Source organism: Marmota marmota, unplaced genomic scaffold, assembly GCF_001458135.2.
Source record: "Marmota marmota marmota unplaced genomic scaffold, marMar, whole genome shotgun sequence".
Lineage (NCBI taxonomy): Eukaryota > Metazoa > Chordata > Mammalia > Rodentia > Sciuridae > Marmota > Marmota marmota.
In genome coordinates, this window is record NW_025999853.1 from 2,343,754 (window position 1) to 2,370,695 (window position 26,942).

At 41.8% G+C, this 26,942-nt stretch overlaps 1 protein-coding gene across 32 annotated transcripts in view; it reads left to right on the top strand.

Moving 5' to 3' along the window:
• The window catches only part of Rbfox2 (RNA binding fox-1 homolog 2), a 202,069-nt gene extending 176,186 nt beyond the window's left edge, over positions 1-25,883 (top strand). For 10 of the 32 annotated variants that reach the window (XM_048802137.1, XM_048802268.1, XM_048802129.1 and 7 more), the window contains 8 exons: positions 2,999-3,052; positions 3,178-3,270; positions 4,396-4,540; positions 11,081-11,123; positions 13,230-13,261; positions 17,480-17,568; positions 17,976-18,048; positions 20,358-25,883. In XM_048802137.1, coding sequence (XP_048658094.1) covers positions 2,999-3,052; positions 3,178-3,270; positions 4,396-4,540; positions 11,081-11,123; positions 13,230-13,261; positions 17,480-17,568; positions 17,976-18,048; positions 20,358-20,412 — 584 coding nt within the window. In that variant the 3' untranslated portion in view covers positions 20,413-25,883. Of the gene's footprint in view, positions 1-2,998; positions 3,053-3,177; positions 3,271-4,395; positions 4,541-5,565; positions 5,630-8,393; positions 8,434-11,080; positions 11,124-13,229; positions 13,262-17,479; positions 17,569-17,975; positions 18,055-20,357 lie in introns of those variants that run through there. The other 22 variants (XM_048802223.1, XM_048802212.1, XM_048802257.1 and 19 more) reach the window with 14 other exon arrangements.
• The last annotated feature ends 1,059 nt before the right edge of the window (positions 25,884-26,942 follow it).

Here is a 26,942-nt window from a genome sequence, read left to right on the forward strand (position 1 = left end):
CTCTTTCAGCCACTGTAGTTCTCTGTGATATGTTAGACTTGTCAATAAAGCCCCGAAGCCCTCAGATGCTTTCTCCTTAGATGATCTTGAGTGGGGTAAGCTGAAAGGATAGTGTATTTAATCACTTGTATTTCTAGACTCCTGCTTCCCTAGGGCCTAGCAGTAACCGCCCTAGTTAGGGAGATGTGCCATTTTCTATCCCATGATTACAAGCTATATAGTAAACTTATAAATATTTCTCATTGAGAAGGAAATTTTCTGTGAATAATTATTCTAATAAAAACAAAAGTTTCATGTCAGTTGTCAAATTTAATCTAGATTCCTGTTCTCTAAATGGGATGCAATATAATTTTAATCTATAATACCACACAGTATTGCAAACTGTCCTACAGAGTCAGATTGGGGGACAATAAAGGTAAAATCAAATGGGTTGGCTCCTGGATCCTGAGGTCTACAGTTCTGCTTTTTCATTTTTCTGGTGTTACGTGGGGTCAAACCCAGGACCTCATGTGTACCAAGCAGGCATCTAACCACTGAGCTGTCCTCCAGTCCTCCAGCTCTGCTTTGATCTAAGAGATTACTCATTCTCTGTTGTATTTTTTTATATATATTATGTTGATAAAAGGGAAGGTTTTTGCTGGTTTTTAAGAAAGTTGGAGCCTCATGTTCTAGAGCATGACCTTAGGTGCTAGTAAAACCTTAAGTCAGGTAGAAATATTAATATTGACTATATATATATCCCCTACAGTCTTTACTAGATATATCGAACCCAGTTTTTTTACAACAAATACAAATTTATCCACATAATTTCCATTTTCTTTACCCATTTATCAGTGGCATCATCCGAGGCATATCACTGCCTCCCACTTAACCTCTAGTTTTCTTATTTTTATGGTTATTACAAAAACAGGTTTGTGCAATTTTGGTAAAAAACCCAACATAAGCAAAATAGGAAAGAGAGGCAGAGCATGTCAAATTTTCTTTAGATCCAGAGAAAATGATGTGACAGAAAATAGCCCCTCATGGAATTTGAGAAGACAGAAATTTTACTTCTGAATTTGCCTCTACATATCACTCTTTGACAATGGGTCAGTTTCTTAACCTGATTCTATTTTTACATCTATATATTGGCATCCACAGAATTTTAGAAGATGCTTTAGAAAACATCAAAAGCCAATTCTCTAAGCTTATTATTTAGGAAATAAGGCCAGACAAGTAGAGTACTTACCCAAGGTCACATGTGGTACTTATATTCCTATTTGGATTTTGTGAAGGTCACATGTCTTCTGTGAAAATACACTGTAAATTGTACAAAACTAAACATACCTAAAGTATTATTAGCAACATATCAACCTCCACCCATTTTATGGACATAAAGGAAATCTCAGGAAATAGTGTCACTAGTAGGAAAGAAAATTTCATCCTTTAGATGTTATTCTAATTTAATATTCAAGCCTAAGTTCAAGAAAACTTCTGCTTAAGGCCCTAAGAAGAGTGTGCTGAGTGAATTCTCAAGGAGCATTTTCACTTGTGTTGGTTTGAATTACTTAATTTGTGCAGAAACATTTGCTCAGTGGCTGTGCAACTTATAAACTTTGACAGTGCAGATCATACATGCTCTTAAAATTCAAGTAGCATTTGAATCTGGGTTTCACCCAGATTTCACAAGGACTCATGGGGCTATCATTATAGCACACAAATCAGCACCTTCATCAGAATGGGAGGCTGGAGTGATTGAGAAGTAGTGGATTTTCTCTTTACTTATAGTTTTGCTTATAGCTGTTAAGATCTGTTAAGGTCAGGGGCTGGGGTTGTGTTTCAGCAGTAGAGTACTTGCCTGGCATGTGTGAGGCACTGGGTTCAATTCTTAGCATCTCATATAACTGAATAAAATAAAAGTCTATCAACAACTAAAAAAAATAGATTCAAAAAATATTTAATAAAAAGATCTGTTAAGATCATTAGAATTGACGTTTTATCCTCTTCATTCATATATGTTAAGGGTAGCAGTGGCACAGTGCTAGGAAAGAAATTAATAGAAGAGCCAGCCTTTCAGAAAAATAATAGGATATCTTTGCTTATCAAGTACAAAATTCAATAAATATTTATTAAGGTTTTCACATGGAATGTACTCATTCACTGTCAGTGGGCAGTAATATCATTTTATGTTTTTAGCCCTTGCTATGTTCTTGTAAATGTAAAAGGGGCAAAAGAAATAAAATTGACATGAAACAATATTCTTTGGAAACACAACATTTATAAATGTTGAAGCTCACAGTCAGTAGCAGTCTGGTGGTGTTCTTGGTGTGATTAACTTAAATATGTTCATTATAAATAAAGACCTCAAAAGCCACACAGAGAATTTGGGAATGTACCTTGAATTTTATTATTTCATGACTTTCCTCTTTTGCTTAGCGAACTCCAGTAAAATCCCAACAGTGAATCCTGATGAAAGGGAATTTCAGTTTCCTCAGAAAACCAGTATGGTATAATTGAACATGGGATCAAAAATCCAAGTCAAATTTGAATTCACTCAGAGGATACCTTTATAAAGAGCCATAGTAGTAAACAGTGTTAAAGAATGCACATCACCAAGTAGTGCAGAATAGCTCGTGTTCTGCCTTCTTTCCTTTTCCTAAACTAAGAGTAGGTCGCCCAGGTGGTGCTGTGAAAGCACCCACCAAAACCCAGAGGTTATTTCTCCCCCTTTATCCTCTCTCCCTTTTCATCTCCCTCCCTCCTTCCTAATTTCTTTCTCTTCCTCTCTCTCCCCGATGCCCTGCCTCCATCCCTGCAACCCCTCATTATCCCTTTAGCTGTGCTAGTCCTGCTTAAAGAGTACCACCCTGCTCTCAGGTAGACCCAGAGGTGGCTAGGTTCTGAAGGAGTTAATTATAGGCACAAATGAGCCCAGAGACGTCCAAAGCCAACTGACATGAATTAATCACTCCTTTTCCTCACGTAGCTTAAAGCTCACTGCTCTTTTTTTTCATTTCAGGTTGGAAATTAAGCCCAGTAGTTGGAGCTGTGTATGGCCCTGAGTTATATGCAGGTAGAATTGACATTATAATATTTCCTCGCGTGCTATTTAACTGTAGCAACATCTGTGGATTTTCAATGTGCTGTTCCTTTGTAATCTTCTTGCTTTTTAAAAAAAATTCTTTTAAATGCCATCAGCATCCAGCTTTCAAGCAGATGTGTCCCTCGGCAATGATGCAGCAGTGCCCCTGTCAGGAAGAGGGGGTATCAACACTTACATTCCTTTAATCAGTAAGTAGCCTATGTTGGCCTGGCATGATTGTAACTGTTGTGACTGAACAGTGATGTGCTTGTTTGGTTTGTTTATTTTGTTTTGTTTATCCTACTGTAATACACAACTGAAAGAGAAGCGTTCTCAAGAGGGGTAATAAGTACAATCACAATGCCCTGTTCTGTTCAACGTATGCTGGAATCTTCCTGACCACATATTAAGATTTCCACAAAACAAAAACAGCTGAATAAGGTAGAGGGGGTAAAGGCATGTGAAGAATATTCTAGTCTCTACTTGATGACAAAGAAAACAAAAGCCATGTGTGGTGTGGAGGTTGTTCTCCGTGCCTCCAATAGTCTGCCCTGCTCTCCAGTGGAGGGTCACTTCAGAGCACCTCCAGCATCACTGACATTCCAGCTCTCTTGAAGTCCCTAGAACCCCTTCTACCCAAGCCTGTCCTCTAGCAGAGGTATAATTAAACAGGATTCAGTGGATGCGGAAGCCACATATCTGTGCAGTTTAAAATAGGCCTGTGTGAACATCCACCTCTTGAGAGGATACAGGGCAATGGGGGAGGAGTGGTTTCCCTCTCACCTTCATTGCTGGATTACAACATGTTAGATAAAGGGATGAAACTGACGAAGGAAATGTCTAAAGTCTACTGTGTGCATTGGAGGCTGACAACATGTAAAAATACAAAAATAACATTCTTTTGAGAAATCATTATTATATCCACATAGTAACATTTGGAAACAAGATTAATAACTGGCCAACTAAAGAATTTCTATCAGTCTGATTTGCACTGCCCACAGAAGTTAGAAGTCTTATCTCGTATTAGGGCAGTAGTTCTCAGAGCTCCTTGGCCCATATCTCACCAGCTCATGGTATAATGGCAGAATTGGGAAGGAGCAGAGTAAATCACTCAAGGGCTGGGAAGAGTAAGGCATGAAATCATTCACTTATACATGTTGTCATTTCTTTCCTGCTCAGAGATCCCGGGTGGGAGATGGGTGGAATAATCTGTGTGCCATCTTTTCAGGAAGGATGTGCTACCTATCTTGTCAGCTTTTCTATAACTGGTTTACAGCACATTGTGACTATATACCTACTGTTGAATGCAAGTTGAAATTTCTGTCATATTTTGGGTCTCCCTTTAGTTCCTGGCTTCCCTTACCCAACTGCAGCCACCACGGCAGCCGCTTTCAGAGGAGCCCATCTGAGGGGCAGAGGGCGGACAGTATATGGTGCAGTCCGAGCGGTACCTCCAACAGCCATCCCCGCCTATCCAGGGTAAGCATTAGATTCCAAAGTCAGTGTGTTTCTGAAATAAGCAGTTGGACAAATAAGGAATACCATGGCCCTCTCATAACTTCTGGGACATTACCGTGCCACTTAGTCTGAATATTTTCAAATTAATGGATTAGATGGAAACCAAAATGTACCATCATCAGAATGTAACAAAATGTCAATTTGTTATATAAATCTTATTTGGGCCACCTTAAGCCTTCATGGTAAGAGCTTAAGACAGTAGCCAGAACCGTCTGTTTACTAGCAGTGTGTTGGCATGGAGCTCACACAGCAGCGCACGAGTGTGGATTAACACTACTGCAGAGAACAAGAGAGGAGCTGGGGGTCGTAGTCCAGACCACCTCTGCTGGGTACACCACCCTGTTGGGGCAGAGGCTGGCACATGTGCCTCCCCGTGATTTCACTGCCTGGGTGGTGAGCAGCAGAGCTAGTTACCCACAATGGATTTGCTTTCTTTGTAGGAAATGGATTAAAAGAGGTTAATTCAAAGATGAACCAAGTCCAATTGAATCAAGGGAGGAAGGGAGAAGTAGGAGGATTGAACTGCAGTTGGCTTCTGAAGGATGTAAAACAGCTGCTGCAGCTGAGCACCCTTCACCCTTTGGTTTTGCATGGAGGGTGCCTCATGCAGTGGAATGATTCCATAGCAACAAATAAATCCTTTGCTATTGAATGGGGAGAAGGAGTGAAGATGGTAGGTTTGTTTTTAGTTGTTTCTCTGTGTCAGCCTAAAATGTATATTTTTATATAAAGAGTGGACTTTTTATAAGTTAGTTGTACCAAGGACTTTCTCTCTTCAAAGATGTGACATTTCTCTTCTTCATCTTTTCTCTGCCTGTGACAGGTTTTTTTCTGTATTCTTATGGAGAAATAACTAGTGGCAGAGAAGCCAGTTAGCCACTACTTAGTTAAAATGTAAAGGGAAAGAGCCTCCTTTGTATGTCCTTTCTGATAGCAAAATTGGCTTCACCGGGAGGTGTACTAATTTAACATTCATTCATTCATAGACCAAATGGACATACCATTAGGAGTCCTCCATGCCACAGAATTAAAGCACTTTTATTAGACCAGGCAAGTATGCATGTTGAAGTGGGCAGGCTCCAAAAAACACTGGAAGGGAACTGCTACAGAAATTAACTTTTGTTTGCAACCTATAGATGTTTAAATCCCATGCATTCCATCATCTCCATCTTCTGCCATGACTTTTAATTTTATCCTTTTTTCTCGCAACTTGACCTTTGACCTTCAACCTCTGACATCTCTTTTAAAGAAGTGAATAATGATACAGTATTGTTTCATCAAGAAACATGCAAATGAAAATAAAATAAGTTTTTTTGAACGTTTTGCACACTAGGAAAATTTGTCCATGAAGTGCCTTCCATTTCAATTCAAAAATGTTTATTGTCATGTTTGCAAAGAGAGACTACTCAGAGAAACATGGGATTTTCTTATTTTGTAACCTTCCTGAGTTCCTTTATTAAGTGGTTGGAATTCATTACTGTTCAATGTAGGTCATTTCAGTATATTGACCAAACTTGAGAGCCCATTCTCTACCAAGTTTATTTCAGGTATATATTTGATCAAAGGTATTTTTATCTTTTATGTCTAATCACCTCAATTTCTGTGCATTACATTGAACACTAATTTCCCATGTTTTCTTTTTTATTAACTAAACCACCTGTTTACATGGAAGATGGCAAGGAATAAGTCCAGTATTTTATGGGGAATGGCCTAGAATTGCTTTTCAGCTTAGAAAACTAACTCCATCATTAATCATTGTGTTCTCGCCTCCTTGTGGCATTTGATACAGGGAATATTGGAATCCTTCCAGAATTTAGGTGAATATTCCCATTAAGGCATTTGATGCAGGGCAAAATACATTTTGTTTTTATTGTCAATACTCTCCTCTAGAAGGAATGTTTTTAATCTTTGCCTATATCCCCTTCCTGAAATTGCTGAAGGTTAACTAGTCAGCACTTGACTTCAGTGCATTCCATTTTATCAGCTTTCATTAAGAGACAAGTCTTTCTTACTAAAATGTAATGGAGAGGCAGATGACTCTCTAATATGAGCCTTAACTGCAGCTGAAGACTATGAAAACAGAAAGGACTTGGGTAAATGACCATCAGAGAAGAGTGTGGTTTGCCTTTTATATAGTACAAAGGCATAATGTATCTGGGACACCACAGAGTGACCACAGTGCCTTGTAAAGGCAACAAAAGGTCATTGGAAATGAAAGTCAAGACACTTTTCAGCCACCTACAAGAAATAGGTCACTTCATCTTTAAATTAAGAATATGATTTCATGCCCCTACTTGCCAGCTTGTTTATTGCAGCAGAAAATAGTAGTAAAAATTCCCATTTCTCCCGGAGCGGTGACACATACATGTAATCCCAGCACTCAGGAGGCCAAGACAGGAGGATCATGAGTTCAAAGCCAGCCTCAGCAAAAGTGAAATGCTAAGCAACTCAATGAGACCCTGTCTCAAATAAAATACAAAATAGGGCTGGGAATGTGCCCAAGAATGCTCCTGGATTCAATCCTGGTATCCCCCTCCCCCCTAAAAAAAAAAAAAAACAGATCGTCTAATTTAAACAGCCAAATCTTGATCTAACAAATATGAAGAAAAATATCTTTTATCTCTACTGCTGTTTCATGCCTTTTGGTCCCAAAATAATGTTTTTGGGGAATATCTGTATATGCAAAAAAACCTTAAAAGAATGGAAATCTACAATTCAGAATAATAATGTAGTGTTTCTCCAGGGTCTTTTGTTTTTTTAAGAAAAAATGAAATTTGTTTGATACAAATTCATTATCTAAACAGGAAAATAGCCCCTTCTATTCCTAACTAGCCACCATCTCAGTTTTATTCTTTTAAATAAGACAGGATGATCCTTGGTCATGCCCAGAACTTCAGTTATCAATTATATTTTTCAGAACTCCATGCATATTTTTATGGTCAAAAAGAAACCCTTAAAATCTTCCAGTTACTCCTTCCCACTCTGGATTATATTGTTACTATCTGGGATCCCCACTGCACCTTTCAATTCTTGGACCTTGGACCAATCACCTTAACCTTTAGCTCATTATCTCTGCTTGTGAAAGCAATGCATTGTGGGTATTTTTGGTTGTTTTTTTCTTTTTTCTTTTTTTTTTTAATTACATTTCTCTGTTTACTTTGGTCAGAATTGATTGACTTGTTTTTCTGAGGTGTTGCATTGGTTCTTAAAAATGCTGAATAATAATACTTTGCATGCTTGTGTGATCAGCCAAATCTTATCGCATGTCTAATGTGCAGGGTAAAAAGCAGGTGATGTATGGATAGCAGAAAAAAATTATATTTTACTACAGAACTGAAAACAAAATACTAAACATAATTTTGAAACATTCCCTGATGGAATTCTTTGGGTTCACTTTTTTTCATGTTAAACCCCTCTTCATTCCTATCCCCCTTTGTAAGCCCTTTAAAGAAAAACTTTCTCCTGGGGCAAACTTATTTTAAAAAATACTGCAGGTACAAAAGATTGATGGTTCCAATCCAGGGAATTTGAATAGCTACAGCAAGCTGTCCTGAGAGTGCTGCTTACTGGTATCCCGCAACCAGTAGCTCATTCCAACTGGCATGCCTTTGTCTCCCCTCGCTTCCTGGAGCTGTATGATGAGCGTGTGCACTTTCTGTTTTTCTCACTGATTTGCCATGGCCCAAGCCCAGTTTACGTATTCATACATCACCTGCCTGTGTAGAGCGCATGTGCATGCTGCCGTCCTCAATAACCGGAATGTGTTTCTGTTCTTTTGTTTTTTTGTTTTTGTTTTTGTGTGGATTTTCTGCAGTGTGGTTTACCAGGACGGATTTTACGGTGCTGACCTCTATGTAAGTACACACACTGGGGCCTTCTCGACCCCATCCCCTGACAAGCCAGCCTTTTTTTTTCTGTTTCTTTGGTTTGGTTTGGTTTGTTTTTTTGTTTTTTTTTTTTTTAAATATAATTTGTTTAATTTTTAGTTCCTTTTTCCTTGTGGAGATATATATATATATATATTTATATATTTAAGAATGCAAGCATGCTTCTCTGCCACTGCGCTTGCCCCTGGGTGCAAAACCTGAGCCTTTGGGTTCCCTGATCATTGCCAGGGTCAGTCTACTGGACATATTCTTTTCCCTTCCCTAAACCCACGATGTTCTGTATATCTCTGATTTATTGTTGAGATGATCAGCAGGTTTAAAGTCTTATTACTGCCGTATCATTTGCATACATAAATAATAGGACTAGCTTAGCCTGTTTACCTTTTCTGCTTTTCTCCTCATTTCACATCTCTCTTTAGATCATTAGAGCTTTGATTTTTTTTTTTTTAAATAGATGGCAATAAACTTTCCGGACTGTGTGCTTTCTGATTTACAACTTTGAGAGAACACGCACTGGTGAGAGTGACCTAAGACTGATGCCAGTGAAGAGTGTGCAGGGAGAGGGGCCCAGGTGGTCAGTGCTTGACCTTTCTTGTGCCAAAGGGCCACAACCACAAGGTGTCTTTTCTTAAGATCCAGAAGAGGGAAATAGTGGCATAATTAACAACCTAGACTCTCCTGAGACCACTTCATAGATTTGTTGATTCTTCTAGCCACAGAACACTTAATCCATCATTTAAGCTGTCTAACTATAGCTAAAGTTCCATGATTGGTTTGTCACATACTATTTAAGAGATGGACAAAGTGACCTAGCCGACAGAGTGAAAGTTTTTGAGTTTCTAAGTCATTAAGAAACAGTTGTGTAGGGAAAAACTTGCCAGCATGAAATGTTAAAATAGTCTAGAACATTCTTTCACCCTCACTTCCCAAACCTACAAGCTGACCTTTTTCTAGTGAACTATTTCTGCAGTCTGCCAGAGATTCTCTGGTGATCTGAAGAAGCTAATGCCTGTACCAGTGCACTGGGAGACTGGCTGTACCGCAAGCAGTAGAGGTGGGATGAGGCCACCCCTCTCTGGTGCCCCTTGGTGGAGCAGCTGCTTAAGAGACTTAGCCATGACTTAGTTCAAACCCCTAAGTTCGTAGATACATTTCTTAGTTTGTAACTTGCCCAGAATGACATAATTTATTCATAAAGCTGAGCATAAAACCCAACTAATTCAGATTTCATTACCACTCTTTGTACTTTAATCAAAACCTACTTCTTTCCTCAGAACATTTATAAGAAGTAGTGAAAGATATCTTTTTTCCCCATGTTCACAGTTAAACTAGAGAATTGGGGAAATCTGGCCAAATTACATGTTTACTCCTGATGTTAACATGTATACATTCTCCCATGTGCATTAGTATCCATATTCTCGCAAAACTTTATGTTGTTTTCTTGAGGTCTGGTCTAGTAGAACAAGCCTTTCCATTTCAGTTATTTCTTAAATCCATGTTTCCTCCCTAATGTCTTCCTTATTAAAGTACAGCCTTCTTTTGACTTGGTAAGAATTGCCTACTTTCACCTTGTTAAGTCACCAGTTGAATATATGTTTACAGTTCTCTCATTTCCTTAGTTTAGAATATAGAATTTCATTGAGAGAGACTATTCTATACTTGTCAAGAAAATAGTTGATTTTTCCCCCCTAATCTACTTAACCAGATTACCTTATGAAGCTAAACAAATAATTCAGTGATCTGGTCAGAATTTTTTTTCTTTTTGCTAGTGGTCCCTTATTAATTAAAGTACTTAGCAAAATTGAATTATTACTCCTTTGTTCCTATCTTAAAGCAGATTTGCTTGGAGGAAAAAAAGTCAGTCACTAGTGCTAAGACGGCATCCAAGCTCTAGCAAGAAAGAAGAGCATGTCATAGGCAGCTGTGAAGTCAGGCCCGTGGCAACTGCAACTGTGGAAGTGGGTGGTGCTGATTTCATGCAAGGTGGCAAAGGGTGCTTCTTAAAGACAGACAGAAATGATTGTTATGCCTTGAGTTCTGCTCTGTCTTTACATTTTCTTGTCTGTGGAAATTTGTCAGTACACATTTAGTTTTGTTTCCTCAGAAAATCACATAGTATAGAAAGGAGGAAGGGTTTCTCTGTGTTAAAAAGTGCACTGAGCCTAGAAGACAAAAGAAAGAAGAGTTTAGGTGCTGATTTGCTTACATGGTATTAATTCTGAGGGGTTTTTTAAGTCCCTTTCCTTTCCACTCTTAGTGATCCCTGTGGCCATTTTTTCCTTCCTGTTTCTTTTATGGCACACTGCTCTCCAGAGAACTGATCAACTAATTGTGTCCACAGTTTTTAAAGAAACCTGCCGGGATAGGGCTGGGGAGAGGCAGACAGATTGTGTCCACTCCTCCCCGCTCTTCTTTACTGAGCAGAAAAGGCATAGTTCACCCTAATTCACCTTTTAAGTGGGATAACAAACTGCTTCTAATTCTCATCCTGTGAAAAGCATGCTTGCATCCAAAGGAAAGAAAAGGCTGGTGGGCCCCACAGTGGGCTTTTTGTATGATTGTTTTCCTTCCACAGCTGTGTTTTTTGAACTGCTCTTCCTGTGTTCTGTTATAGAATAGTCTTACAGGAACCAATCATTAGCGCTAAAATACCTCAGGTAGGAGTGCCAGTGTGACCTGCCAATCAATCAGATTGTGGATTGCAGTGAAAAAATTGAATTATACTAACCATTCCAGCTCCACGTTAGAGATGGGAACAGAGGCTTTTTTGGACAATCAAGACTTGTGAGCGTGTGATCTAAGCCCTGCTACCTCAGCAGAGCACACAGTCATATCTACACACAATGGCACTTCCTCCAAAATTAACTGCTCCTGTCCCATTGCCACATATTTGCACCAGGTGTGTTGTATGCACTGTCCCATCACTGCTGCCTTTTTTAGTTTGTCAATCACATTTGCCCGTGATATTTAAGCTGATCTTTTTTTGTTAGAGATCTTAGCAGCTGGGGACATTTTCTTATGACTGTGAAAGAAATGTGTAAAGGGAGGAAGTAGAACCTTGTCCAAATTGGACTTACTTGAATCCCAAGTTGGGCCCTGTTATGAAACCCTAGTAATCGGCATGTGCTACTACATAAAAGTCTACACAGATTGGACTCAAAGCCAAGCTTTGCCTTTTGCCTGTAGCTTGTCCTTTCCTGGAGAAGAAGAGCGAGTTCATTTGGGTAATTACGCTCCTTCTGAGGTCTGTTGATAGCCGAGGGCTAGGAGAAGGAGTACAGTCAGTGGCTCTTAATACCGTTACTTTATTCATGTGGCTGCCCAGTGAGATTTTGGAAATGAACTAATGTGGAGAGACGTGGAATAGCAAAACTATTTGAAAGGGTTTTTTTTTACAATCAGTAAAAATCATCTCTCATCTAACATAGAAGTTATAAGTTGAAGATGTTGAGTTGATCATCACAGTTTCTCCCTTTAACCACAATTTTAAATAATAATAAGATAAAATTTAAATCTACTTTTCAAAGTAGATAGATGTCTTAAGAATAGTAACCATGTTACCATTATTATAAGTTTGTGTTTTCTGGTCTTTGTTACTCACATGTACTCAAAGATGCCACGTTAAAAACTCGGGGTGTTCCTTAGAGCAGTGATTCTCTGAGGGGAAGGGGAGGTGGTGAGGTAACAGAGGGAGTTAGAATCATCTAAGGCAATTGAAATGATTACCAGAGACCCAGAATTAAACTCCCACCAATTGCAGTAGAACTCTGCTCTGCTGGAGTGATTTGTAGTATTACACCTGTTGTCCCCACCACCACACCACACGCACACCCCTTGCTATGTTGATCTAGATAGTATGTGGAGGTAACAAGCTTTCGTTTTGTCTGCTGGTCTTGAAATACACACTCTCCTCAGTGTCACATAATATCATTGTCTTTCAGGTAGAAAGAAGGTGTCTTGACATCACATGCTCACCAAAGTCCTGTTTTAATGTAAACCTAAAACAAAAATGTAATAAAATGAAAGGCAGGGTTAAAATTAAGACAAGGCAAAAGTTTATCAGCATGAGATGAAACTAAGGTATACAGACAGATGTCAGGTCTAGGAGGGGTGACATTTAGAACTCATTTGGTTTGTTCTGGTTTAAAACACAGCTGCAGAACTGTGCAGAAGAACCATGCAGTCAGTGTGGCAGCATTGTCAGGTTAATTAGATGATAAAACTAATTCAGAGTAGAAAAGAAAACCTGAGGAAGTGACATGGAACTGTGGAAATCTGAGGCTTTGCTTAAACAGCTTCAGAAGGCATTACAGAAAAGAATCTTAAAGGCAACAGCATTTTCCTTTGAAAATGCCAGAAGTTGAAGGCACAAAGATATGTTATGAATATGTTAAAAAAAAATAAGATTCTTCAGTACAGGGATGATTCTAGGAGAACACTGGGTCAGACTAGGTGTCTGTTCATAGAGGACAAACATGCAAGCAAGTGTGTGGGTCCAGGCTGAACTATGCTGTCAGGGTCAGGCAGGTTGGAAGGGGAGTGAGGTAGCATTGGGAACATCAGGAGTCATCCAAAATGAATTGCAAAGGGGAAAGAAAGTCATTATTTTTCAAGGGGCAAGAGTGTATTTGAATTGGGCTTAACCATGCCAAATTTATACAATCTCAGAGTTCCAAAAAGCTGTCTGTGTGTGCCCTCCTACATCAGGGTGTGCTGTGGCCATGCTAATCCCCATTTTTTGTTTTATTTCAAATCACACACAGATAGAATCTGCAAACTGCTTCAGATCCAACAGGTCTGATTGTGTGTAAATACATTATGTCCTTTTTAATTTTTATTATTAATGGTTGCTTCAGTTTTGCATCAGTGCATGGTTAAAAGCAATACACATCAGCTATTCATGACTTCATATCTCCAAATGAATTATTTCTCCTCTTTTTTTGTTTGTTTGTTTGTGCAGTCAGCTGAAGAAATGTTAACATCTCACTCTAAATCTCTCAGTGGAGTCTCTGTTCCCTTCTCTGATATAACAGATGGGTTACTGCTTGTTATAATTATTAACATTGTGGTGTGGGCTAGGGCTAGGGTGGGCAAGGTTTACTCTTCCTTTGGGCTGGGGGGCAGTCGTTAGGGTATGGAATGTTAACTCAGTGGTGACTGACTGTTTCCGTAATACCAGGTCGTTGTGGCTGCACGCTCTAGTAATTGAGGCTGTGTACTTCACCGAGCTTGTGGTAGAGCCTAGGGCAAACCGCTGTCCCAAGAGAATGCTGGGATAGATAGAGTTAGCCAACACAGTCTGAACGTGGTGATTTTGCTGGTTGTTTTAGCTCCAGATGTTGGCATGCTTAGTTTTAATGTGATTAATAAATGTGGCGCCATATCCCCTCCCCACGCCTGAACCCTCTCTCTCCTACCCCCTTCCCACCTTGTTCTTTTTGAAAAATTTAAGAAATAGTAATGAAAACCTTGGTGTTTCAAACTGCACTTTGTTCTCATGTTCCATAAAGCCTTCAGATCTGCTGGCAGAACGGAAATTTGAAAAACAGCTTCTCGTCCTGAATCTTTATGCACTCTGAATTCCAGACTACAAATACATAGGTCTGGATTTTGCCCTACATTTTGGGGGAAATATTTTGTTGAATGACCAATTTAAGCAGCAACAGACATACTCTGGAGCAAGAATATGTATTTAAGAGGAATAAGTCCATGATACACAATTTTTCTTATTTGGGAATAGTCACTGGTGAGTTACCTTGTTAGTGTGGTGGCTGGGACTTGTCCCTCCTTTGCAGGACTGCTCCTTCCTGCTGTAATCACACAGGCTCTAGGAGAGTGGTCGTGATGAAGGATGATGTGCTTTTTCTATCTATCTATCTATCTATTTATTTAAGTTGTTGATAGATCTTTATTTATTTATATGTGGTACTGAGAATTGAACCAGTGCCTCACACATGCCAGGCAAGTGCGCTACTCCTGAGCCACAGCCACAGCCACAGCCCAGATGATATGCTTTTTAAAAAAACTATGGACAGAGTTTCTCCTAGTGCTAATGCTCCTCACAAGCCTTCTGTTGTCCTATTTTTCTGAACTTGAATCACAGAGAGTCTCATGAAATTTAGACTCCAAAGTCAGAGTTTCACTTACAAAAGAAGGAAACTACTGCGGATACAGTCTGTCCATTTCCTTCTAGATCCAAAGGAAGATTCATTCCCATAGTCTGATCTGTTCTGAATTGTTTTCGTTAGCAGTGACATTACTCCTAACGGTCTCTGGCTTCTTGCACACCAGAAAAAATGTGAGGGGAACCTGTCCTGTCAGTAGCCTCCCTTAGAACCTCTCTTTCCCAGAATTAGTAAAATCAAGAGAATATAACTGTATTATTTCCACTCCAGTATTGCTTCCTGGGAGTCAGGCCTAAAACATATGAGCCTCAGAATTCTCTTTTTCTTTTTCTTTTCTTTTCTTTCTTTTTGAAAATTTTTTCAGTTGTAGATGGACATAGTACCTTTTTATTTTATTTATTTATCTTTATGTGGCGCTGAGGATCAAACCCAGTTCCTCACATGTGCACTCAGAATTTTTTAATAAGTATCCCTTATTTTTGCTCTAGGAGTATGCCCCTTTTTAAAAATGCTTTCATGCATGAATCTGGCCTTGACTGCTTTTATTTTTTAAAGATTATTTTGGTGTTTGAAGAAATACTAAATAGACAAATCACATATTGATAAATTGACCTTGATTACAAAAAAAGTTTTACTGCTGGGCATGGTGGTGCATACCTATAATCCCAATGGCTCAGGAGGATTGCAAGTTCAAAGCCAGCCTCAGCAACTTAGTAAGACCCTTTCTCAAAATAAAATATTAAAAAGGGCTGGGGATGTGGCTCAGTGGCTAAGCACCTCTGAGTTTAATCATTGGTACCCCCCCCCTCAAAAAAAAAAAAAAGTAGTTTTACTGAAGGTAGCCCTGCTTTAGACTTAGCACTAGCTCTAATTCTAAACTAATGGAACCATCCCTAGTTACGACATTTGAGCCTTTAGGGTTCAGTTAACATTTCAACTGTGATGATTAACTTCTGCTTTTTTTAGCAAATGCTTTTACTGCTTTGTGTCTTCTTTAGAAGCTTCAAAATAGAAGTAAAGAAATCTTAGTGAGCTATCTGTCACAGCCAGGGTGTCTAGCTTTGTCCACATCAGTCCTTGCCTGCCCATTCTCAGAGACCTGGCTAGAATTCTAAAGAGCCCTTAGTCACAGATAGTCCCATAGGGTACTGTCATGTCCCCACCCAGGACCATTTCACTGTCAGTATTTGTTAATATTGATTAGAACTTTCTTATTTTTAGGGTATCTATAGAATGTTTTGACATTAAGAAGGAAATATTTACTTTTCTGAGTCACTGGAAGAATAAAGAAAGAATAACACATAACTACTGAAAATCAGTTTAGGATTTCAACCATATAAATATATATATGGTGGTGACTTCACACATCATAAACTTAAAAAGCAAAGTGAATTTTCCCTGACCTTGCAGTTTCTTCAGCTAGAGAAAGCATGAATTATATAAGACAGAAGCAAAAAGCTTTAGAAGCCCATAAATTCATAGACATTTCCAAAGTAAAATTTGATAGAAAGAATGAAACAAGGTAGAAATGACTGCATCAGATGGCAAAGAAGAACAAGGGAACACTTGCCAGCAAACACTCACTCTAATCATAAGGAGCCATACAGAAGTTAATGTGAAATTTCTTTTGTAGATTGATCAAAATCTGAACCTTTGAAGGAACACAAAGTAGAAAGTTTCAGATGTCCCTGAAAAATGTATACTGTTAATCTGCAGGAATAAAATGTTTGTGCTATTATTCACTACTGAAGTGGTGTCCAAGTGGACCAATTTAACAGCTGTTTTTGACAATAAAAGGGCAATAATAAAAATCTGCAACTGAATTAGGTTTAGGTAAAAAATAGATGAATTCTCAAAGGGTAAAGAAAAACAGGGCTTGCCACTTTTCACTGTGGCCTGTCTCATGGGCCATTTGTGGGGATTGTCTTTGAATACATCCTTAAGGAACCCGTGTTTCCCCATCTAGTGAAAGTCTTGGTTCACATAAACAGAAGAGAAATCTCAGGCTCTGGTGGGCTGAAACTGCTTAGGATTGAGAGGATCTCTGGGCCATTGGAAGGAAGGCTTGAGGCACCTGCATGAGGCTAGGAATCTAAGCCTGGTTTAGAGAGGGGAAATAAATGCAGTTAAGGGCCTTGGGGAAATGGTGCCTGAGCTGTTGGAACCCAGCCAAAGGCTCCTCAGCCATTTGTGGTCTGGTTTGCCAGTCTGAGATGTAGATTGTCGTTGGTCAATTTTTTCTATAAAGGGCCAAGTAGTAGATAACTATTTTTGGTTTTTTAAGCCATGCAGTCTCTGTCACAAGAACTTTGAAAGACAGGTGACAAACTGCATTAGCTCCCAGGGCAAGGTTTGCCAACCCTGATCTACTCTGTTCTTTGCTTCTAAACAAACACTGTCTGGTCATCTGGGCCTCTTGGCAGATGTGCTGGGCCGGATGCAGCCAAGCTTTGTGTCAGACCTTTCTGTTCTGTGGTCCCTAGTAATGAACCAGTCCAGGTGCGCATCAGACTCTGAAGTTGACACAGAGATGAGCTTGTTTTAACTCCATAATTTGCATTTCTTGTCAGTTGGAGTTCTCTCAACATTCCATGAATATTTTCCCTGTTGAAAGTTCCAACAAAGACAGAAGAAAGGCAGATCCAAAGTCACATCTGTATCTTTTTAAATTAATGAGCACTACCTGTATGCCTTATTTTGGGTACTATCACAAAGAGAAGCATGCAGTAACATGCAGACTGATGCAGTTTGAAACATTTCCTTCCCATGTGTGTGTCTGTGTTCGTGTCTGCCCTGTGTCTACACATGTGTGTCTGCGTGTGGGTGGGTGTGTGTGGACCTACCCCGGGGAGAGGTGTCTGTAAAGTCAGTTCTCTTCTCTCCTGTAGGGTGGATATGCAGCCTACAGATATGCACAGCCTGCTACTGCAACCGCAGCCACCGCTGCTGCCGCCGCTGCCGCCGCTTACAGCGACGGGTAAGTACAGAGCCGGAGGGAACCGCACCAGCCGCGGCACCACCTCCTCTTCCTCTTCACCTTTCCAGAGCAGTGCTGTCTCCCGGGCCTCCTGCCAGCCCACTTTTCATGGCCTCTGTGTGCCAAAGCACGAGCCCCTGACTCCTTCTGGTTCTTTTTCTACTTGAGTTGCAACTACAGTCTCCCTCTTCCTCATTTCCAACTCCCTTCTTTCCGTTTTAGAGAAGAATTTAAGAATTTTTCAGTTATTGAGTTCAAGGGTAAGAAATAGAAAGGTTTTTTCCATTCTGCCAGTTTTCCTGAAAGCAGTCCAAGTGAAGTACCTCACCCGTCTTCACACAGCACACCCTTGACTTGTTTAGCTCGCAGGCTTACTGCCGCTCTCTGATTGTGCTTCTTTCTTCCAGTTACGGCAGGGTATACACAGCCGACCCCTACCATGCCCTTGCCCCTGCCGCTAGCTATGGAGTTGGCGCTGTGGTAAGTTCATTTATCTTTTTATATAAACTGTTTTAATCCTTCTAACATCTACCCACAAATTGTAAAAGATCTAGGGAAGTAGTGTCAAAGCCACTTAGGTCTCTGGAAATTTACTCTCTTTATCTGTGTGCTGCAGGACCAGCCACATGGCCTCTAACAACTGTAGGAAAGAATGGATGGTGACAGTCTGCCCTGAGAGGAATAAGGGAATGGATTGATGTTTCATGTTGGTTCTAATGTTGAGTACAAACTGGTGGTGTAGCTTTATTGATAGGCATTGGCAGTCTTGGGAACCTAAAGCTCTCAGTTTTTGCAATAAGCTTTCCAAAAAGCTTAATGTGTATAATTTTTCGGTTGCAGATGCCAAAAGATGTCTCTGCTATTCTTAGCCTTCTGGTAGATAGTACGAGGAATTGCCAAGTAAACAATTTATGAGAATATGTTATCAATAACAGTTTTGGCAAAACATGGTGTTTCGTGGAAGTACAGAGGCCCATAGAGCTTGTCTAGAATGCTCCATCCTAACCCAGGACCCCTCACGGTATCTTGTGTTGGCCTGAACACCTACAGTGCCACCAGTTGGGACACACTGGCTTTGGCAGAGACAGGCCATTCCATGGATATACTGCTGATACCAAGCACTCTCCAGTCCAGTGGGCATCTAGGCAATGCCTTTGGACACGGGCACAGTTATCTGTCAGGGAGGCAGAGTGAAGTGTAAAAGTTAAGGCATAAAAGCTGTCATTTCTCACACTGAACTCCTACTGGTACAAGTTTGGGGAAGGAAGAAATGGGGTCCTCCGGACTGTGTGTTTAGAACTGAGGTAGAGATGACAATATGAAGATAGAGGTGGAAGGTTCTGAGGTTTTATTTAGTGCCAGATGAAAAACTCGTATACTAAAAGAATGACCCTAGGAAAAATATATTCCTGAGGAACTTCTCATTGGAAGAAACAAACTAGCCAGGTACAGTGGCACACACTTGGAATCCCAACTACTTGGGAGGCTGAGGCCTCCCAACTACTTGGGAGGATCATAAGTTCAAGGCCAGCCCGGGCAATGTAGTAAGGCTCTGTCTCAAAAAATAAAAAAGGCTGGGGATGTAGCTCAAAGGCAAAAGTGCCCTGGGTTCAGTCCCCAGTACTGTAGGAGAAAGAGAGAGAGATGCCATTAGATAAATCCATTTGATAAAGTTTAAAGAAAGAGCCTCGTGGCCAGTCGCGGTGGTGCGCCCCTGTAATCCCAGTGGCTCGGGAGGCTAAAACAGGAGGATCGTGAGTTCAAAGCCAGCCTCAGCAATGGCGAGGCACTAAGCAATTCAATGAGACCCTGTCTCTAAGTAAAATACAAAATAGGGCTGGAGATTTGGCTCAGTAGTTGAGTGCCCCTGAATTTAATTCCCAGTACAAAAAAAAAGAGAGAGAGAGAGAGAAAGAAATAACCTCATGGTATATAGTTGTACAGTTAGCTCTTTGGTATCTGTGGGTTCCATTTCCATACAGTCAACCATAATATTGGAGGGGTGGGAATTGTGTCTGTACTGAACGTGTATGAACTTTTTAAAAAAATTACTGTTATTCTCTAAATAATATAGTATAACAATGACTTTCACAGCATTTATATTGCATTGATTATTGTAAGTAATGTAGAAGGAGGGAGTGTGGGGGTATATGCAAATGCTAAGCTGTTTTATATAAGCAACTGGAGCATGCACAGATTTTGGTATCCAGGGGTAGACCTTGAATTAGTCCCCCACAGACACCAGAAGACAACTATAATTTATAGATTATAGAGGAAGTGGACTTTATTAGTTAAAAATTGACTTAAGTTTGAATACAACATCTCAAACAGGATGTTGCCACGCATGCTAGAGAAGGTAGTCAGAAGGACATGTGCCCTGGAAGGTGCCATGGGGCAGGCAGACGCTGCAGTCTGTTTTCAGTCAGGACTGTGGTGGTGCATTGAGGTAGACAGACTCGGATTCAGAAAAATCACACTATTTTCAGAACTAGATTCAAGCTGGATTATGTTTCCTTTCTTTGCTGATTCATGTAAATAATGAAGTAAACTGACCTCACACTCTCCCGGAGACCAGGAGCTCAGCAGCTCAGCCATGATCAGGCTGGGTTCTAGTTAGAGCACCTTGAACCAGAAGTGTCTTCCTGACTTGCTGCCCAGGCAGCACTGGCCAGCTACTCTGAAGCTACCAAGGAAGTGGTTTGCCTGGTCCCTTTTCAGGACATGTGTCTTCATTTTTAATGCTTCTGTCATCAACCTTTTAATTATTTTTATGTCTTTAATTATTGCAGGCGAGTTTATACCGAGGTGGCTACAGCCGATTTGCCCCCTACTGAAGTGACGTGAGACCCCTGCAAATGGGACAGCCCCCCAGTTCATGAGGCCTGGCTATTGCAATATTTACTAGTAGAGGAACTCTATAGCAAGATGAAGAGGAAAAACAAACAAACAAACAAAAAAAAACACAAAAAAAGAGAGAATACTTTTTTATACCTCACTATGTTCTTTGAATATGTATTTTTTTCTTTTAAATTTCTGCCTTTAATTCTTTTGTTCCAAAGATTGTGCATTTTTTTCTTTTTTTTTTTAACTGTGGTAAAAAAAAAAAAAAATAATGCATTTTCATGTCTGTATGTCCGTGCTTAGCTTATTCTATCAATCACGGAAGAGGCAGTTAAGAGGAAGGAGAGACATTAGGAGCTGATAAATGCATCTGATCAGAAATCAGCAGACAGGATTACCAAAGTATCTGGTGCTGAGTGAATGGGGGACAAGCAGAAGTAGAAGAGATCTTTCTGCAACAGTATATATTCTTCTGGTCTTCTGAATTTCTGGTCTTTAGCAGGCAGTTCTGATTGGCTGTGGCTGGAATCCACATGCCGCTAGATAGGAATTTGTGCTTGCAAAGCAGGAGAATTAAAAAGACGCTTTCCTCTCCTCTTCCCTCCTGTCTTCTCCATCCTTTTTACAATCATCTTACATGCACAGGCTGAGACAGTTGGCATAGTTTTTGGAATTATAGTATTGGTATTTCCAAACATGCTGTCAGACTGTGGATAATAAACACCTCATTAGGAAACTGATCTCAGAATGAACTCCGGAGTACAAAAAAGCTCTTGAGTATGAAAAAGCTCATTTTCCTGTCCTGTAACCTGGCAGGACTTCCTGCTGGGCTTCCTTCCCTTTAATTGAACCACAGCTGAGCTCATCTATTCTTTTATTAATATGCTGCTCCCATGTCCTCAAGATTCAGGAATTTAGGACCCAGGGACAGAAGAATGAATAGCCAGTGGCCAGATTTCCCCAGGTATCTGGGCACAGCTTGAGGATGAGAAATACACATTATGAAGAGCCATTAAAGAGGGTGCAGAAGAGAAAAGGCATGTTAGAAGGTCTGAAAGTCCTTGTCTTTTTCTTGCATCAGAAAGTCAGTACAAACAAAGGATAAAAAAAAAACACAAAGATTTGTTGGGGAAAGGTAAGGCACCAAGCCCCTGGGTTGGCTGTCCCTGGATGTTTTGGTGATAAGGACATGGAGGGCAGTCAGAGACACTTTGTACTTGCTCCAAAGCCATAGGAATTTTCATCTTCCACAGCCTCTGTGAGTCACCTCTCTATCCACAGACACCAGCTCCCACGGCCATCTCACCCAGCTTCTCATTACCCTCCAAAGACACCAGCTGAAAGCCTGGTCCATTTGGTGTAGTTAACACTACAGGACACAAATTCAGACCCCACAATGGAAGGAGGGTGACATGGCCGTGGTCTTCCTGCAGAGCCCTGGAGGGAGTCCCTGTTGTTGCTGCCTGGCTTCAGTCTTACGCCACCAAGGCAGGGAGGAGTGACTCTCTCCGAGCCCCTAGGCGTGACATAGACAAGCATCCTCCGGTGTTTCCAGAATGAGGCATTAGGAAATGGAATAGCACCGTCTGCTAGGCTCCCTGGCCGGCTCACATGGTACTAGGGTGACCTTGCACCCAAGGGATGGCTGCTAAAGGGAGTCATTCAGAGACATGGCGCTTCTGCTTTGTCAGGTTTGTCTTGGCTTGTATTCTGACTCCCGCCTCCACATGTGTTCTTGGCTAATAACCAGTTCGTGTCCTTGAATTAAAATGGCTGACATGTGACAGCATCAGGCAGTCTTTGTGAGCAGAGTGACGTGTCAGGGAGGGCCCTGGCCTGTTGTGTGTGACACAGATCTTCTCCCCTCAGCTCTTCTCCCTGGAACCTTGACAGGTTCAAGAGGCTATGCCGAGAGGCTATGCCTGGAACCGGAGATCTCGGTGTGGTCACTGATTCTGGGGGAGCATGTAGGGTAGGGACAGACTGCCCGGTCCATTGGCCATGTATAGGATCCCTCCCCTCAAGCCAAAGTTTGGTTTGTTGCTGTTAGGACAGTTTTTGCTATATGTATATAAATATTTCAGTTAGAGGAAGGGGGGATGGGATCTGGGGCTTTCACAGTTCCAGGGAATGAGGGCAGGGAGGGCTTTTCTTTCTTTTGCTTTCCTTTTGAGAACTTTTGCTGACAAAAGAAAAAGAAACTTGGGGTCCTGTTCAGTAAGGGCCATTCTTGCAAGCTGGCAAGCCACTTAGCCCTGTGGAGACTAGGCCACATCCTGAATGGTTGTATCCACAGCAGGGCAGGGAAACAGGGGAATGGGTTTAAGAATGTGTTTCTTCTTTTTTCCCAGACAGAAATAAGGATGATGGGCCAGGTAGAGAAGGCAGCTCCCCCTACCCCGTCAGGAGAGGCAGGCGCTGGAGGTGAGGGACTGTGTGCACTTCAGCTCAGCTGGTTCTGGCTGAGGCCCCGAGGCAAGCTCGGCTTTCCAGTGGGTTCTGCCGCACTTCCCGGATGCTGTCCGAAGCCCATCGCTGCTGCTCCAGCTCCCTTTTCTAAGAAAGATTACACAGAGTTCTGCTTTTCATGGAAGGGTCTTTGGTTTTCTGGGTCAACACTGGGAACTGGGGTTCTGCTCAGCATCTAGACGACAGTGTCACCCTCCCACCAACTTCTGAGCTGCAGTCGCTTCGTCAGAGGCAGGTTGCCCAGAGCAGCAGAGCTGGTGTGTTCCTGGACTCTAGTTCTCAGTGGATTCAGAAAAAGAGCAGTTTGGCATTTTGTGAGTTTGTTTGAGGGTGCTGGTCGATAATTCCAAAAAACCTTAGTTAGGCCAGATCACAGTATGTGAATGAGTTTTTTCAGCTTTTCTGTAGTTTACAACCTGGACTTTCTACACTAAGCATCTTACTCATAGAAGCTTTTAAGCACTACACCTCTTTAAGGTCACCTCTTTTAAGGAGACCTCTAGTGTGACCTTTATCTGACTGTCCTTCTCTCAGCCCAGAGAACTGGCCCTAGGTCTTTTCCAGAATTTCTTGTGTGTGTTGAACTCCCACAAACTCGGATCCACCATCGTGATCATCTTTAAGGCTCTCAGGTTTTAACAAAACCTACTATCACACCATCCTCCAGCTGCCTCAGTCTCAATTGAGCCAATATACTTTCTTTCCTTGAAAAAGAAGGGCACTGGGGCTTGGCTCTTAGTTTAAGGGGAGCTAGTGGAGATCTAGTCGGTAGACACCAACCAGCGCAGCTTTCCCTCAAACGTGGACTCCTCAGGGGCTGACCTGCTCTTAGCTTAGGTTGTGCTTTACTAGAGATGTAGCAGATAAGTTGGGCATCGCCATCATCCTGTAACTAGTCAACTTCCTTACACGGTGATGGAAGCAACCCCCAGGATATGCACGAAAGGCACAAGGAACCCCCTTCCCTTTGGCGGGACAACAAGACCGCAGAGGGAGTCTGGAAAGCACTGGCCTTGGAGGAGGGAGGGGAAGCTGCTGGGACCTTTCCCCTGTCACCCAGTTCAGCCTGGCTCTCTGCTGCCTACAGCCCTCTAGCACAGTAACATTTGCAGAATTGCAGATTTTTCCCCCAGATATTAGGAGGAAAGGGACTTTGGGGGTGGGGGGTGGGGAAGGGGTTGTGGTGTTTTAAAAGCATAAGTTACCTGTTTGCACTGTTTTAAAATAGGAAAAAAATAGTGGGCGAGGTGAACATCAGATGTAAACTTGTGTGTTTTTATTTTGTCATGCTCTTGAGAATGTCTGACATTTGTAGTATACACCAGTGACACTTGATTCTCTGTTGCATAAGACACTCTATTTTTTTGGAAATGTTACTGTCCGAAAGCCTCTCCCCTCCCTTCTTTCCCGTGCACTTCCTTTGACCCTTGCTGTACTGATCAGCCAGGCAAAGCCATCCGTGAGCTAGAGTGAAACAGGCCCCTTTCCAAGCAGGCTCTGGGTGTCCCAAGCCAGTATGTGCCCTCTGGGTGACTGAGTGTGGCAGAGTCCCTGGCACTTTGTTTTGATGGTAGGCTCCCAGACCAGACTGCCGCAAGTGACCACGTTTCTCAGTGAGGGGTCAGCAGCCAGGAGCCAGGAGCCTGGGGTGAGTGAAGTATTGCCTTGGCTGTGGGAGCCGAGTTCTTATCCTCGTTACCGAAACTGTAGCCAGTTACAGTTTACTCAGGAAAACGGTAGATCAATTCAGCCATGGTAGTGCTGGTTGGCAGGGATTGGTAACCGAGAGAACCGCTCTTCAGCCAAAACCCAGACCTTGCCTGTCAGGAGACTGCCAGATGGGGGTTGGGGCTCTGTTTCTGGCAGGTGTATGCATGCCGGTGTTGGGAGGGCGCCACCACCCTGGCAAGCAGAAAGGGAAGAGCGATTCTCTTTCCCTCCCTTCCCCCACCCGTCACCATCACCAGAGTCCCAGGGGCTATGTGAGGTTTGAATTCTTCAAAAAACTGTTTTTGGTTTGTTTTTTTCCGGGGACTGATAAGTGCTTTAAGCCATGTCCATACCCACCCAGACCCCAGCGCAGTCATCCTCTGGTCCTCTGGTGTTTTCTGTTGACAGTGTTCTGTGTGTGTGGTCTTGTTTTGGCAGCTCATTTTAGCTGTTTTATATATATANTATATATATATATATATATATATATATATATATATATATATATATATATAAAATCTCGAGTGATGAATTGATCTTCTTTTTTCCCTAAGGGACATGGATTTTTTTTTTTCCTTGTGTTATCATTCTGCTTGTGAATAGCTGGAGCCAACCCGGGGCTGACGCACATAAGCTAGGGCTGCACGTGAGGAGAGAGCCAGCGGAGTGTCCTTGTCCCCAGCAGGCTGGCCTCCCTGAGGCGCTGAGCTTTTGAGTCCAAATCTTTGCAAGGCTCAAAACACTGCAGAACCTCTCCTCTCCTCCCCACGCCCATGGCAGGGACTGGGCCAGCCCAACGTGCAGGTCTCCAGCCCCTCCCGTCGCCATGGCAGAACAGGTACCTTTGGGGCATGGGGGCATCCCATGGGATGCTTGTACAATTGACACCTAGCCTTCTCTCCTTCCCCTCCTGGCCTCCCCCAAAATCACTCCCTAGGACACCCGAGCTGCTTGCCCAGGGTCCTGTTTCCCTGCTAACTCCAGAGAAGCATCCCAGGGCTTTGTGACAGTCTCTAATTCCCGTCCCTTCTTGTTAAGAATCATATTGTATAGTAGCTTTCAGACCATACAGTATTCATTGGGTTACTCCTATTATTATCAAGTAGCTGGAATTGTGAAGGTCGGAGTAGTTAGATCTTTAGCTTTTATTCCTTATTTTTTTGTATTACTCTCCATGTGTATAAATTATTGATCATGTTGCTGGCTTTTATAAACTCTAAGCGAAGGAGGAGCACTGCCTCAGCCTTTGCAACTGGTAATGAAGCACTGTTTTTAAATAAAAGAGAGAAACACCATTCTTTGGCCTGTGTCTCTTGGTCCTCTTTCCCTGATGCCTGAACCCGAGACTCAGATGTGCCCTGCATTTGACTCTCTAAGATGGAGAAAAAGAAGAAGGAAAACAGAGACTTCTCATGGAAGACCTGAGTGGTCATCATCTGGAGGTAGATGAGGCAGCCGCTGGGGTCTGAGCTGAGCCCCGGCTCCACTGAAGTTCTGGAGCCCCCTCCCTCCCCGTTTCCTCCCTCCTTCACTACCTCGTGAGCTCCATCCGCCTGACCTCTTGGGGGTCTGCCTCTCATACCGACCTCATGCCTGTTTCCCAGTCTTCCTGCTGCACCTTTCCTTCTTCCTGTGCCTTCCTTGCCATCCCTCCAGTCCAGGCTTCTCAGCCAGTGACAGTGAAGGTGTGACATTCCCAGTTTCCCTTCTCCATAGACCTGCAACTCCTTCAACCCCTTAAGTCCCAAGTTTTCAATCCTGCAAATATTTCAGTGAAACTGACACAGGTACATTAAAATAGGTTATGAATCAGTCTAGAGCTTTCTATATAATTTGTTATCAATAACATTAATGATATTCAATGTGAATATTATCACTAATCATATACCTGCTATTTTCTCAAAATAGAACTCTAAACACACGACCATTTATATCAAAGTTACCATAAGTTGTGTATTTGTTGTCCAATTTAAGTTTTATTAAGTGTTTCATAAATGAGATGATGAACTTAATGGGTTAATTCACCCTGCCAGGGTATCGCAGATCCCGCTTCATGGAGACAGTGGGGGCCTTCAGATAGGATCTCCCTGAATGAACTTTTGCCACCAGCTCTGTAAACCTCCTTGTGTTCCACCCATTCTGATGGCGGGGCCTTCACCTCGCAGGTGGCCCCCTTCCCTGTTTTCTGTGCCTGCTCCCTACCACGCTTTGCCATCTTCTCTTGTGTAGTTGGCCTTTTCATTTCTAGAGTCCCATTAGCATCTAATCATGCTCAAATTTTCTTGAACATGTTTTAATTTGTTTTCAAGATCTCCAGTTCTCCTTCCTGGCACACTTCTGGAAGTTTCTGACTT